General features: G+C 42.3%; 1 protein-coding gene across 2 annotated transcripts in view; it reads right to left on the bottom strand.

The window, feature by feature from the left end:
• Window positions 1-11745, bottom strand: part of GAK (cyclin G associated kinase) — a 79174-nt gene extending 67429 nt beyond the window's left edge. For both annotated transcript variants that reach the window (XM_076363235.1, XM_076363236.1), the window contains exon 1: window positions 11458-11745. In XM_076363235.1, the coding sequence (XP_076219350.1) occupies window positions 11458-11599 (142 nt within the window). In that variant the 5' untranslated portion in view covers window positions 11600-11745. The remainder of the gene's footprint in view (window positions 1-11457) is intronic.
• Between the last annotated feature and the right edge of the window lie 3070 nt (window positions 11746-14815).

Here is a 14815-nt window from a genome sequence, read left to right as displayed (position 1 = left end):
AGTTGCAGGGAGAACAAGCAAAAGAGTAACAAGTGCACCACAGAAGAGTTAAAGTATCAATGAGAACAGAGAAGATGACAGACAGCGCAGGCTGCAGTTCAGTCCCACCATACATTATTCATGCATGCACTTGTGCTTATTCATTTACTTAGATTCATTCTGTAAAATCAGGTTCGGTACTTCCCACAATGGGAAGTTCCCTTAGCTTTTCTAAAGCCCCCAGTGCAAGTGTTCTGATTAGCAATTACAGTCAGCATTTTGGGCACTGATGGGACAGGGGCTGGAGACAGAATGAAGTCCACACTTACCACCGTCTTAGAGTACTGCCTGAGGACACTTTGCTCCCTTCTGAATGAGAACATATGCAAGAAAAATGTGGTTCTGGACAGTGCTGATCAGTTATGACTACCGTTTACAGATTTCACAGAGCTGGTGAAACCATCAAGATAATCTGTGAGTCATCCTTCCACCAAGGCTGGGTGCTGGGAAATCATGGTTTTTAAACTGCTCTTCCCAACCAGTTCCCTATTCACATCCAGAGGCATGCCCCAGGTGTCAGAGCCCACTGTCCCAGTGAGTTGCAAGCCCCTAAACAAGTGTACACCACTCACTGTACCACAGAGCTACTGCCTTTATATCTATCCTACACAGATCCCACAGACCTTCTACACAGTGAAAGTACTGCTGGCCCTACAGAAGAAAGTCTTTACATTCATCTTGATAAATATTTCTTTGATTTTATTAGAATAACCCTGCAAGCTACATCTTGAAAATATATGCTTCAATGTACAAAATTAGGGGCTTCAGGTCAGCACAAATTTCTAGTACACAAAACTACTGCAGTTAGTTTTCTGGAAGGCACACAAGAGCCAAATGGTGACAGAGGCACCCCAGATTACGGAACACTTATACTGTAAGCTCAGCTCAGCTGTGTACACTGCCAAGGGTTCTACCAGGGCTGGAATGCAACAAGTGTACCCTGCATTTCAAGCATACACCTTGCTAGTACCTCTACAAATACAAACATCCACGGACCTACATACATGCACTCCAAAATGCAACTATGCTTCATTCAGATGCATCAAATGCCCTCTGGAAATTATACAGGTGAAAGGACCTATGCATCAGAACTAACTCATCAGATCAATTCAATCCACCATTTTTGAGCATATATCCGATTAACAACCAAGCTGATCCAAACTCTGAGGAAGGTCCCTAGAAGCATTGCTACCTTTCCAACTATTTTAACTGGTCTGATAAGCTTTCCTACAAGCTTTTCCTCCAATATAAGAAATGCTTACAATATAGACCAAGTTGCACATTATCACTAAGCTTAATCCTGTTGACACTGAGTACGAAGGAGTAAAAAGAGGAAATAGTTTACCTGACTAAAAAAAGATTACAGTAAGTCTTCAAAAACAATATATTTCAAATTTTCACAGAAGTGCTGATCATCATACAGCCCTCCCAAAACTCTAGACACATTCACAGCTGCCCTAAAATTTTCTCTCAGTTCGCAAATAATCTTGAAATTCATGCCTAAAACTCAACCACATTTATGAAAACTACACAAGTTCATTTCTTGATGGAAAAGCTTATTTTTTTTAACACTCAATCACAATGTTACAACCACCTCAGAAAGGCTTCTGAAGTTTAAGTAATTTTTGTTCCATTTACATTAATCTCATTTCCAACCAAAAAAATTAATTTCAGTCCTCTTAATTGCTAGCTAGGAATCTAAAGAAATTTTATATTCAGCTTCATAACTACTTCAAAACATATGCTGGTTGTAAGTTTCAATACTTACTGAAAATCATAAATGTTCATTTTGGACTAGCGGTACAAGTGAACATTGAGCAACACAAACCATTTAAAAATGATAAATTCTTGTTAACAACAGAAGTTAATACAAGCTCTGCTTAGTTCAAAGCACAGCTATTTGACTAAGTGAAGCATAATTGACCTTATCTGGAAATCCAGTGAAATCTGCATACAAAGCATCCAAACTAAGATTTTGCTGAGGTCAAATTTAAAGCTGGCCAGACCCAACTTGTATATTAGCAAAATACTTGGTTTAATTACTACATTTTCATAGCATGGGCTAATAAAAGGAAAAGTAATGAAGAGAGTCGTCTTTAAGGCCATTTCAATGGTGGCACGGCTTACCAGAGCTCCCAGCAATACTTACACAGTAGGATCTCACAATTTATACAGAGGTATTAGAATAGGAAGCTGAAGGGAGAAACTTCATTAAAATAGTGATAGCTTGAGAGTACACAAGTAGCTTAGAAGATACACTTTTACTTCAGCAATTGTACCTTAAAATCAAGTACTGAAATGCTGAACACGGAGTTAAGTTCATTAAACTTTTCAGAACTCCAAACAAAAGCCAGTGGTATCACATCTGGTTAAATTCCTACTTCATTGCAACCATTTTATAGAGAGTTTCACTGCTATGGCTTCTAACCTCATCCTTTACAGCTACACCCCTGTCAAAACATCAGTTTTAAGTAAGTTTCTCATTCTGTTGTTTCATTGTTTCACCTGAACACAATTCAGTTCCATACAACACTGCTCATTCCAGGTGGTGATCGATTCATTACTACTGCAGCACTACAGCTGATACCAATTTTAAATCTATGGATTTTCTGGGATACCAAAGGAGGTACAGTAAGCTGTGAAGGTACTTTTAATTTACTTTTTTTAAAAACCATCTGTTATTGATGAGAACAATTCTTTCACAAAAGGCAAAATTAGTCCTACTGCTTCATTATTAAAAGCTGTTCTGTTTAGGGTTTGATGCTGGCTTCCTTGTAGAGCTAGTCTACTAAAACAGTTTTAATATACCCTGAATAGGGACAACTTTACTGGCAAGACTTCTCCTTTGCCATAACAGTTTACTCCAGGCCCTCTGACCAATGTAGTTTGCAATATAATTTGCAAAAATGAAAAAAAACAGTTTCACCTGTTTGACCACACCAAGGATTTCACAGTCCACACTGCCATGTCAGTCAAGGATCACAACCCTACATCAACATACCTGTATGAACAAACACGTGTATAGCAGACCCAACTGAGGCAAATGAGGAAATGAAAGTTAGGAGTAGAAGGACTGCTTTGGTTTCTTTTCCTAGGGGTGTAGAAAGAATGTAGTTTTATTTGGGGTGTTTTCATTTGTGATTTCCACTCATGTAAATATCTGTAGGTGGTTTTAAGTCAGTTTTCTGGAGCTTACAAAAAGCTCCAGATCAGCAAGATCATCTTATATTTCCCCATACAGGTTACCAGTGTGTATATATGTATGCACCCATCCAAGCTCTTGCCTTGAGAGACAAGTTTTTCATTGCTGAAGCATTTCATAGTCTCATTCGCAGAACACAGCCCAAGCTCTTAAAAATGGTCTCAGATTATTATTTTCTGCCACAGAAATTATGGCAGAAGAAAACTGGTTTTCTTTCTTTTCTGTAGACACGAACTTACACATAATTATGAGGTTCACTATAGAGCACCACACCAACTCATGAAAATGGAGTAGCCGAAGTACAAGTCAGTCCTGGAATCAAGTCTTACCCAGAGAAACAGGCTAGAGCACAAAGCTTACCAGCCTCACCTTCCTGGCCCACATTGAGACCATCTGATGACTTCCTCTACATTAGGAAGTAACCCCACCTCATTTGCTTTAATAGCAAGCACTCTATACTCATCCTTATACCACCACAGCCCACGGGCACTGTTCCTGTCAGTAATTCATCATCCTCTTACAAAGATTATAAGACCCTTTCTTTTCCAACCAAGAGACTACCTTTCTCCCTCAAGTTGAACCTAGGCATCACATAGTATCAAATAAGTTCGCTGCACTATAAATCAAATTGGATTTAAAACTGTTCTTTTTTTATCCTGACCCTGTTTTTCCCCCATCTTCACTGATTTTTTTTCAGACAAACTATTTCAGTGAAATGACAGTTTTCCTACTTGTCAGCTAGTAAAGCATCAAAATAGGGACATCAACCACAACATAAAACTGTTTGCTACTGTAATGCATTGTTTCATTACACACTTAACTAGTCATAAGAAAGGGATGGTGTGAATAACTTCCTGTTTATAACTACTTGATATGACTTGTCCACTCCCCTCCCAAATACTGACCAAATTTATTTCTGTATCAATTTTGAGTTACTCATGTTTCAGTTGTAACTTGACTGAAACACCATAATTCTAGCCTGGACTACAAGTTACAGTGCATCTTACCTGAAAGCAGACAGATGCTTTTCCACCAGAGTACAAGCAACACCCTTACTCAAAACAGAAAGGATGCTCTATCATTGTTGCAAAGCATTGATAGGCGTATTTTTTGAAGTCCAGTCATGCATTTGTGTCAATTGCAAAGTCCTAATAACAAGATGAAACTGCCTCAAAAATTAAGTGTGGCTCAAACTCAAAGATCTGGACTTTTTCCCATAACCTTGAGAAGTGGAGAGATAAAACACCTTGAACCTTTCAGAGCTCCCCTGCAAGCAGGAACTGCTATACCTGAGAAACACCAGCTTTAAAAACCCAGCACTGTTCTGCTTCATGTTGAAAAACTTCTCTACATCTACAGTAAAGGGAATGCAAACTGGAAAGCTGCTAGGTCAGGGTGCTTCAGTTCCTGTTTAGAGATTGTCATTTTTTTTCCCCACTTCTGTCTGAGAAGTCTGCCTCACATCTGTTTTGCAGAGTAACTGTCAGTTCATCCTTTACATCAGAGGCTGTTGCAACTCCTCTTTGACTTGATGTGAGCTCTCCTCCCTTCATAGTTACTCCAAACATCTGTCAGCAAATCAAACTAACAATGTCCAGAGAAACTTGACCTTTAAGTTTTCATTGTGCCTCTGCTACCCAGAGTTTTATGAATTATATCCATCAAAAAAAAAATCAGCATTTAATTACACTACCACCATCGTGTGAATCCAGGAGATGCAGAGACCATAAAATTGTACCTATAAGCTTGGTAAACTGTAATACTGCCTGTTTACATTCAAAATATTGAAGGAGCCTTGAAGTCTAAAGCAGATTTTTTTGATACTTTAATGACAGACAAGTTTCACTTTGTCAGAATGCAGCTTATAACAAGTCACCTACATGGCTTCAATTCATGACAGCTTTTTAAACTCCGAAAAAATTAAGGTCTGTAGCCCATTGCTACCTTTCTGACTAAGGAATGATTCTTTCTTCATGGTGAAAGTTTCAGGCTCGGATCAAACAGTTTGAGTAACACGTATTTTTTGTCATCATATTTCTCCTCTTCTGTGGTCTTACTCTTTTGCCCATGCTTGTTGCTCAAAGGAAGCACAAGAAATTAACACACATTAAGAATGGTTGTTAAATGTGTGCTACAGAACTTGCTTGTTCCCGGTTTTTTACACAACCATACACCTAGTTTATTCTCAACTGTTCAGCCTCATATGTAAAACAAGCAACAAAAGCATTGGAAAGTTGTGAAGTGTACATGGATAGTTAAACAAAGAGGAACCAGAAGTAATTTCTTTTTTTAACCCAGATATATTTTTTTAAAAAGTGAGGTTTTAGGGAATTTCCTTCCATATATCTCAATCCTGATTTTCACTGGCTTTTTTCAGCATACAGAAAATCTACCCTAACCTTTGGAACTTCATGCAAATGGCAGCACAATTGGGCAAAGTGGCACATCACAAGGAAGATTAGTTTTGTCTTATTTGAAAAATACTGTTGTATTGAGAGGAACATTCTCTATTAAAAAAGAATAAAGGACTAGTATTAACATCAACCCATACCAAAAAGCCTTAAAGACTTGATGGTGCAGGAACTGAAAGTCACAGTCCTAACCCCCACAGGAAGAAGAAAAACCCATGTCTATTCTCAGACAAGGACAAGTAATATAATGTAGTGAGAAGGAAAACCCATTATCTGGAAGAAAAAAAAAAAGGCTAAATGGACTCTGAGTGTATTATGAACTTGTAATTTATTCAAAGTCTCAAGGAAAGTGATGCTGAACAGCACAGAAGTTCCACTGCTTTGTCAACTACCTCAGCGCTGTCTGAAAAGCAACGTTCTGGAACTTCTCTCAGCTATCCCATACACACACCAGCACTAAGAACTCAATGCATTTCATGAGATACAGCTGACATTTGAAGAGCCTGCAAGCACCCCACAATCATCTGCTCATTAGGGTATTGACATGAATAGTGAAATCTCCATCTTTGTTTGACAGTTCACTTGAGGATATCAACTCCCTGATTCTTCTGCAGGAGAACTTCACACACACTGAAACACTAATTTCATCACTTATTCTCAGCTTTTGCTGCATATTTGTCAGGCCAAAGAGTACCTGGCTAAAGCAGTAACACAAACAAGTTTCAAACACATTGCAGTTAGCATACATGAGCAGGCAGCACATTTCTCAATATACTGTGAAGGACAAGTGTTCCTCATTCCATGCCATCACTGCCTTCCACTGACAAGACCCTGAGTTGTTTTATATGAATTCTTTAAGATGAACCAAGATACCACTGCCTCATTTCACATAAAATCAAAGACTTAGCCTATACTATATAGAACAGGAATTACATACTCAAGAATTCAAGGGAAAACCATAGCATATTCAAAAGTCAATCAGTCTGCAGTTGAATTAATTGTTGAGAAAGATGAAAACTGTAATTTTAAACAGTAATTATGGCATAAAGATAACTGCAGCAGGAAAATCACTTTAGCACAGATATCAAGAAACAGAACAACTCAAATACAAAGCGTTTCAAAATAAGTCATTGAAAGGACTAAGGAATAATATTTCTAGTTGGTTTATCTCACTTAACAGCTTACCAGGAGAGAAAAATTCACAACTTTTTAAAGATTATTTTTCTGTTAGTATGATCTCTGTTCCAGAAAATTTAATAAAGCTGTAATAGGACACTTACTGATAATTTCATATTTACTACTCAACCTACAAACCTCAACAGCAGTACTCAAGAAGCAAATTACAGTCTCACTTACTGGCAGTGGAGTATTTGTTCAGATATTGCATTATGCATTGAGTGGCAGTAGGAACTATTAGTGAAGTTGTCAACTGATTTTTAAACACACTAAGAACCCTTGAAAATATTACCTAATCTAACCAAACACGTAACATAAAACTTGCAGAAGATGCCTGTACCCTTTCAACCTTGTAAGAGATTGAAAAGTATCAGGTTTTGTTTCATGGATCACTATAAAGATGAGGAAGTTCTCTATTGAAGGCTCTCTAGAATAGAGGTTCTCTATTTTTATATATTCTATTTTTACTTTGTCAACAAGAGATATGAAATAATTTATGAACTGCTATAACTGTTCCTGCTACCCCATCAATGCAACAGCTAACTGCTTGTACAAAAAAGGCTCAATGGAAACATGCAAGGAAGAATATGATTATATTTAAAGACTGAATAATTAAGCACATAAGCAGTTTTGTCAATATCTTATTTAGCTACCAAATCAACATCCTGCCTTTCATTTGTGCTCTAAAAAGTAGCAATATTTTATTAAATGTTCATTCAGCACACAGCAAACAGGCCTCTCTCCTCAAGTAACTAACTACCAAAACCATTACAAATGTACAATTTACAATTCTCAAAAAATTCTACTTTCTTTGTCATTTTGGAACTTGACAGTGCATGTCATGGGACATGCTATTCTCTTACCAGTTTACCCTCTCATTGGAGTAGCATTACCAGACAGAATTGAGGAATGAGTTTCTGTAATTCATTGACCATCTTTGGCATCAGCAGTCTCTCTCAATGACTACTCTGACAGCCCAGTGACCAGGTTCTATTCCTTCTACAGTATAGGTGGAGACCAAGAAATTTCCCGTATTTACTTGTCCATCATCTTTAAGCATCACCATTAGCAGGTAAACAAACGTAAGGTCTATCAGAAGAGACACTTTGTCCAACTCAGGCAAAAATGAAAGCCAGCAGTGTCTAGCATTTGAAAAAAATTTACAGGGTTGGTTGTCTGTGCAAATATGGCAGCTTTCGGGAGCAAGAAACAAGAAATTTCTGAAAACTGTTGAGCCTGCTGTGGTCACCTGCTTTCCCCACTCTCCTGCAACGTCAAATGTGCAGGCTACATCGATCATTGAATCACTGAGGACGATCTCAGTCCCTCAATTATCTGGCACAGATTGATACAGGAATCCTGACATTCCTGAACAAAGGGGAAGGACACTCCAGGATGTCAACTGAAGAAGCAGAAGTCAGCATAAAAATACACATATTGTTCACATGAACAGCAAGGGATCTGACAGACTACAGTTTAAGCCACCCTCACCTAACCCTATAAAACCCAAACATATTAGTAAGCATTTGGAGAACTCTTACCACGTGGAGCTGGACTACATGTATGCAGACAACCTGGTGAGAGCAGACACCTATGTTGTGATGGAGACAAGTACAGAATACTCAGACTGGCAAGCAACTTATGGCCATACAAGAGAATGCCCTCTGTCACAAAAGAGTGTGAGACAGTTACATTTACTAACATTTACTAATTAGGTACGCAATCAGTGACTATTTTACCCAAGTAGAACTGTGTGGCAGCCTGTGCACTTAACTGAAGGACTCAAAAGAAGCATGACACCTGCTGAAGCCAGCCTCATATGAAGGGCAAGTAGGGATTAAATGTAAAGGTCCCAACCCATTTCCTCTAAAATTTCTTAACTGCAGTGAGCTACTGAAATGCCCAAGTAGAAAATACAGGAGACAGTGTTCTAGGAGGACTCAGTCCATCCTGTGACACACTTAGTCATTTCATGCATTTGGAGGTAGTATCGATGCTAGAGATCATCACCACCCCGTCCCCCCCTGGGTTGCTCTCAGCTTCCTCCAGCAGCACACCACGTTTTCAGTTAGCCTGGTCCCACCCCTAGCATGGCACCTCTGCAAAATGAACAGGGAAATGCATCCAAATGAACTGTGCAGCTAATGTCAGCTTACAGCACAGCCGAATGCATATTTGCACCAACACAGACGGGCAGCACACTACAGAGCTGGAAAGAGCTGCAGGGTTGCAGAACAACTGAACTTAACGCTGCCATACGATACTGTGTAATGCTAATCCACAGACTCTGTTCACACCAACTAAAAACAACGCAGACCATATGATCTTACAGAAAAGGCTCGCTCTCTGCATTGGCAGATCACACACAGTTCACCATGGATTTGAAATCTAAATTCAGAAAGTAGCACTTGACTTTCTAGTAGGGAATTTGGCATGGAAGGACTCATTTAGAAGAAAAACAGATTCTGTATTGGTACGCATGGAAGAGAATGCTTATAAGCCACAGTTATGCAAGCATGTATCAGAAGGTGTCAAACAGAGGTTCAGAGCTCAAAGATAAATTCAATTTCAGCAACAAAATAAATGATAAAGACAGAAACATTCCAAATTCAAGTCTGAAGACAGCAGGAGAGGCTGGGACTTTTATATTTCATATTTATACTGAATATACCCTAAGGGTTGTTTGAGCCCAGCTATGTTGGCTAGAAAGTCTTACTTTCTAGCAAAAGCAAGCAGTTAAACACAATTTCAGTTAGTGAAATACAGCAAAAACAACGTGAAACAAAACCATAATACTGAGACAAACATGGAACACGAAGCAGTGGTTACAGATGAAGTCTCAAGAACACTAGACTTAAAGCATGTCCCCATTTGCTTTAAATCATCTAACCTGACATCTTTCCCCTGACATTTTAGAAAGCCTGTGTCAAATCCTGGGAAGCAGTAAGCTGCTGCCAAAGTGAAGTATGAAATACTCGTTTCAGAACCAAGAACTAAACAGCAGATATGTCTCAAAACATAGCTTCCTGCCCTTCCTTTGCTTTGTTGTTCTCTGGAAACTGCTGTGGTCACACCTGGCAGGAAAGTCACAATATCAGCAGCACTAGCCAGTTCGTTTAGCATTCACCTTGCAGTCACATCATACTGAGTGCTTACATTTCACTCACAACTCTGACTGGATCTTTTGTAAAGAAGCTGTAAGTAAAGGCTGAAGGCAGAATAGGATTTGACGTTTAGTACTGTTTTAAATGCAACTTACCTCCTAAAAAACTGCCGGGTTTTGTCTGAGATCATATGCCAAAAGTGCTTAAGCATTAAAGTTACAACTTATTTGCCCTTAAGAAGATAAAACAGTGGTGAAGACCAATGTCCTGTTGTTTTACACAAGTAAATTTTTGTAAGTTTAACTAAAGTAGCTAGTTTTGAAGAATCAAATTTTTTTTCCACGCTGGTCACTAAGTTTTCAACAAAAAAACTACTCAGGGAAAAAAAAAAATCATTAAATCTATTTATCAAACTACTTAAATACCAGACAGTTACAAGAAGAAACTACAGAAAATAACTTCAATAATGAAAAGGAGCACTGAATAGAGATTTGGGCTATTTAACCTAAATAACATCAACCACCTGTACAAAGTTAATGAATTATGTTACTGCATTAATATGGACAAATTCACATTTTAATCTTTTGAGATAAGCTTTCAATTTCTCTTCTGCTTGAAGAAATAAAGTAATTCCCCTGACCACAAGCACAACGAGATCCAAATTTCTGCTAATTTCTAAATAATTTGCACACACCAAACATAGCACCTATTTTAAAACAGACTAGCAAGTGGTGTGCCAAGATGCCTACCCAGAAATTCCCTGAAACCGAAAACTGCCCAGACATACCCCTTGTGTACATTTAATCCCTGTACTCCAGCAAAGCCTATATGCAGAATGAGATCAGCCTCCTGACATTTGTGTTTTAAGTTAACATATTCTCCTGCAGTTCACGGTTCTGCAAACAACCCAAAACGGCACAGGCAAACCTGCACCTCTGGCATATTATACATTGTCCATTTTTTAAAAAACGCAATCTAGTATTCCCATGAGGTCCTGGGTAGATCATAAACTCCTTTCAGAGTTGTGCTGCATGGCGGAAGTATTCTAAATCATAAAGCAAGTGAAGAAGTTGCCACACAACACACTGGCTCTCTATGGGTACTCCTGAAGCGGGCTGACAACAGTAACGGTAAGTATTGCTCCTACACCCGGTCCTCGCCGAACACCTTCCCTGGCACTTACATTAACTCGGAGCACCCACGACCCCTCAATAAAGCAGCAGCAAGGAAGCAACAAGCCCTTCGGAGAGGCCGGCTGCCCGTGCAGCAGGAAGCCGCCGGCCTCTGCCCCGGCCGGCCGAGCACCGCCGCCCGCCCGCCCCCGCAAGGCCTCCCCTCGCAGGGCGCGGGGGGGCGGCCCGCCAGGAAGGAAGCCCTCCCGGCCAAGGGGAGACGGGGTAAGGGGGAACGGGAGCCCCGGGGCCCGAGGGGAAGCCCAGCCCAGCCCCGCAGCGGCGGGGTCCGCCCCGCCCCGCCCCGCACGGCCCGGCCCCGGGCGCGGCCTGCCGCCGCCACCCGCTCTTACCCTCCGCGATGACCCGCTTGATGCGCAGCTTCATGTCGCCCATCTCCACCGTCTGCCCCACGAAATCGTTCTGGTCGCGGCTGGCGGCCCCCAGGGAACCGGGGCCCGCCAGGAAGTCCAGGGCGGACTGAAAGAGCGACATGGCCCCGGCCGGCGCTGCCCAGCGGCCGGGCGAGGGGCGGGGGGAGGACGGGGACAGCGGCAGCCGAGGCGGCTGGGGGTAGGGGAGCGCGACGAGCGGGCGGGGCGGCTCGGCCAAGCTACCGATCGCAGCGGCGGCAGACCGCCTCCTCAGCCGCCGCTCCCTCCGCTCCGGGCTGCTTCCGGGAGCGCTGCGTCATTTATGACCTCACTGTGCCACCACCTCCCAGCCCGCCCCTCCGCCCGCCGTCGCAGCCAGCCGGGGCGCCGGGCGGACGGCCCCGCCCCGCCGGGGGAAGCCCCGCCCCTGGCGGCCGCGGGGCGGGGTGGGGAGGGGCGGAGCTCTCCCTCCCGCCCGTCAGGCGGCGTTTGGCACCGCCCCGCTGCGGGTCCCCGCCGCGGCGGCGCGCAGCAGGCCTCCCGCCGCCGGAGCCGAAGGCCCGGGGAAAGCTGGCCCGGGCGCCCCCGGCTGCCGCTCGAGGCGCGTTGCGACGGAGAGCCGCCGCGGCCTGCGGGAGGCACAGCGCGGAAGGAGGGGGGCTGCGAGGCAGCGGGCCGAGACGGCTGGGCCGCGCTCGGGGCTAAGAGCACGGGCAGGGAGAAGGGACATCGTTCCCTAGGCGGCAGCTTTCTCCCGCGCTGGGAACCCTCGGCAGCTTGGCGGTCACCGAGAGGTAATGTCCCTCGTGTCAACAGCTCAGGCCTGTATAGATGGCACTTGGGCAGCACGTGCACTTTTCCCACAGAGTATTGCCGTAATCCTTTCGCTTCACCTGCCCTCGCGGTCTTCCACCTCCTTCACTTTTCCCTGCAACGCTGACACGCCAACCCCTGCCCCTCCTGCCTCCCCACTGCCTGCCCCAGAATGCACAGGAGAGCACGGTGGCGTTGCCTTTTCCATGTGTCACAGCACGGCAGGTACACGAATATCGGTAATTGCTATAATCCCCGTAGAGGGTTAGCCTGCGTGTTCAGGTGTAAGGCTGACTTCTGCGTGTGCTTGCACCAGCAGATCACTAACTGGTAAGGCCTATCTGCTGCATAAGGCTGTATGACCTGGGACAGCAGATCACCAAAAGCAAGGCTGTCTTGAAACTTTTGTTTCAGAAAGAATACTGAATAGCCAGGGCTGTCCTTCAAAAAGTCATGTCTCTTCGCTCTTGCAGTCCGCTCCCTGCCAGCAGTCATCACTTTGAGATGATCCCAGACATCCCCAAATTCCGTAAGATTTCAGGTGGCCATGCTTACTTTCTCCTGCACAGATGATTAGTTAACTATTTTAAAGTTGTATTTCTCAATCAACTTCCATAAACTAAGAACTTGCTGTTCTTCATGCTACTGTGTAAATTACAGGGGCATGGCATCTTCTGCTTCCCTCACTGTTCTGTAACGCCTACCAGTCAAGAAGTGTGGTCTTAAAGGCCGGTGGATTTGTACAGAGATCCCATATTTTTATATCTCTTATAAAAAAAAACCTTTTTGAATTATTAAAGTCAGGTTCTGTGGAGAACTTTCTTCTATCTGTAACAGAGGTCAACTGCTGTTTTTCAATTCTCCCTGTAAGAAAACCTCTTTTGCTATCCTAAGTCATATCACCACTTCGAGAACAGTAGACTGTATTCACAGCAGCAGCATCCTACCTTCAGTCCCATTTTGGTTTCTGACTTTTCCAATTATTTTTTTCAGGCAAAAGCTGGAATTATTTTGGACGAACAAACACTGCTAGTTAGGCTTGCTACACCATAGCGTTCTGCTCATTGCCTGTTGTCCTACCATTCACCTGCATACTCCTCTTCAAAGACTCATTCATACAAGGCCACTGGAAAAGAAACAGGATCTTTTATAAGGAATGACAGAAGCAATCCTTCTGTGTTTGAAAGTGGATTTTATGTTAGCAACTTTCTTATTCCCAAAAGGAGGACTGTCGCAGATGGAATATGAGGCAACTAAAACTCATGCTTCAGCTTAAATGAAGACTGAGGGTTCTTCAGTAACAGATTGAGTGACCTGGGCTAAAATGACCTCTTTTGGGGGTTGGTTTGGGGGCTTTTTTTGCTAACCAGCTTTAACATGGCCAGTTACCTGACTGTTTCACTGCTAAGCCTCACAGTTACCTCAGCACAGAAGAAACGTCCCAAAGGCCGGAAGAAACATCTGAGGATGACAAGGCAGCAGGACTATTTATTTCTTTCAGTAGCAGTACAGGCTTGTGCCTGCTTGAAATGCCCTTAAACCTACTGTCTGAGAATCTTGATTCTCTATCAATGTGTACATTTTTAATGTATAAGAATTAGCAAATAAAATTCCATCAGTGAAAACTGATTGTATTTAAAACTTTGCAGTTTTACTACTTATGCAAGAGAGATTTAAGTTGACTGTTGAGAAAGGATCTTGGCACAAATAATCCAAAATTTCAGTCCAAAAATTGTATGCAGATAGGCACCAAGGGTGAGGTCTGGTAGTAAAACCTCAACCTAAAGATTTGTATAATTCCTCTGGTTGCTTGAAATTGCTCAAATAGGACAGTCATAGCTCACAGTGGGAGTTTGTCCTAAGAAAGATGGCAGGAGGAGTAACTAGGAGTAACACATGAAGGAAGTATTAAAAAAAAGTAGGATAAGAAGCAGGAATGTTAAATTTGAAAAAATCAGGATGGATTTGGCACTCCAACTACTGCAGGTATGCTAGGAGAGCCTTGATGTAGATGCAGCTTTTCTGGCCAAAAAGTTTAAAAGAATGCCTGGGTAATATTTTACTGACCTGTCTTTTTTAATACGCAGGACTGTACTGGAGAGGTCAAGCAGACCACTAAGTAAGATGCAGTTTGAAATGCGTGCAGCTGTCTCTAGGCTCTCCATTAGTGGGGCTGACTTTTTTATTTATTGCTGAGATAAAAGTGTGGTAAAATGCTCCAGTTTTTAACAGTATTTGGCCAAAGAGAGTAATGTATTATTTTTATTTATGCAGCTTGAGAGGCCTATGGATTTTTTTTGAAGATGTTAAGGCAGTAAGGCTTATCCATTTATATGCTGGTATCATCCCTGTTGAAAAGCAGAGGAAAACAAGGTTGTGCCATCTGTTACTAATTTGCATCCCAGTTCTGACAGCCACACTGGACTGCTGCAGGACAGTTGAGCTCCTGATGAAAAAGCTCTGCTCCAGCCTTCCCGTTTTAACTCTCATCCAGTCCTCTTCCTTCTACAGCCTCACCCAGAAT

The sequence above is a fragment of the Aptenodytes patagonicus genome, chromosome Z, assembly GCF_965638725.1.
Source record: "Aptenodytes patagonicus chromosome Z, bAptPat1.pri.cur, whole genome shotgun sequence".
In the NCBI taxonomy this organism is placed as follows: domain Eukaryota; kingdom Metazoa; phylum Chordata; class Aves; order Sphenisciformes; family Spheniscidae; genus Aptenodytes; species Aptenodytes patagonicus.
The sequence above is the reverse complement of the archived record's forward strand: the minus strand, read 5'-3'. Positions and strand labels throughout refer to the sequence as shown.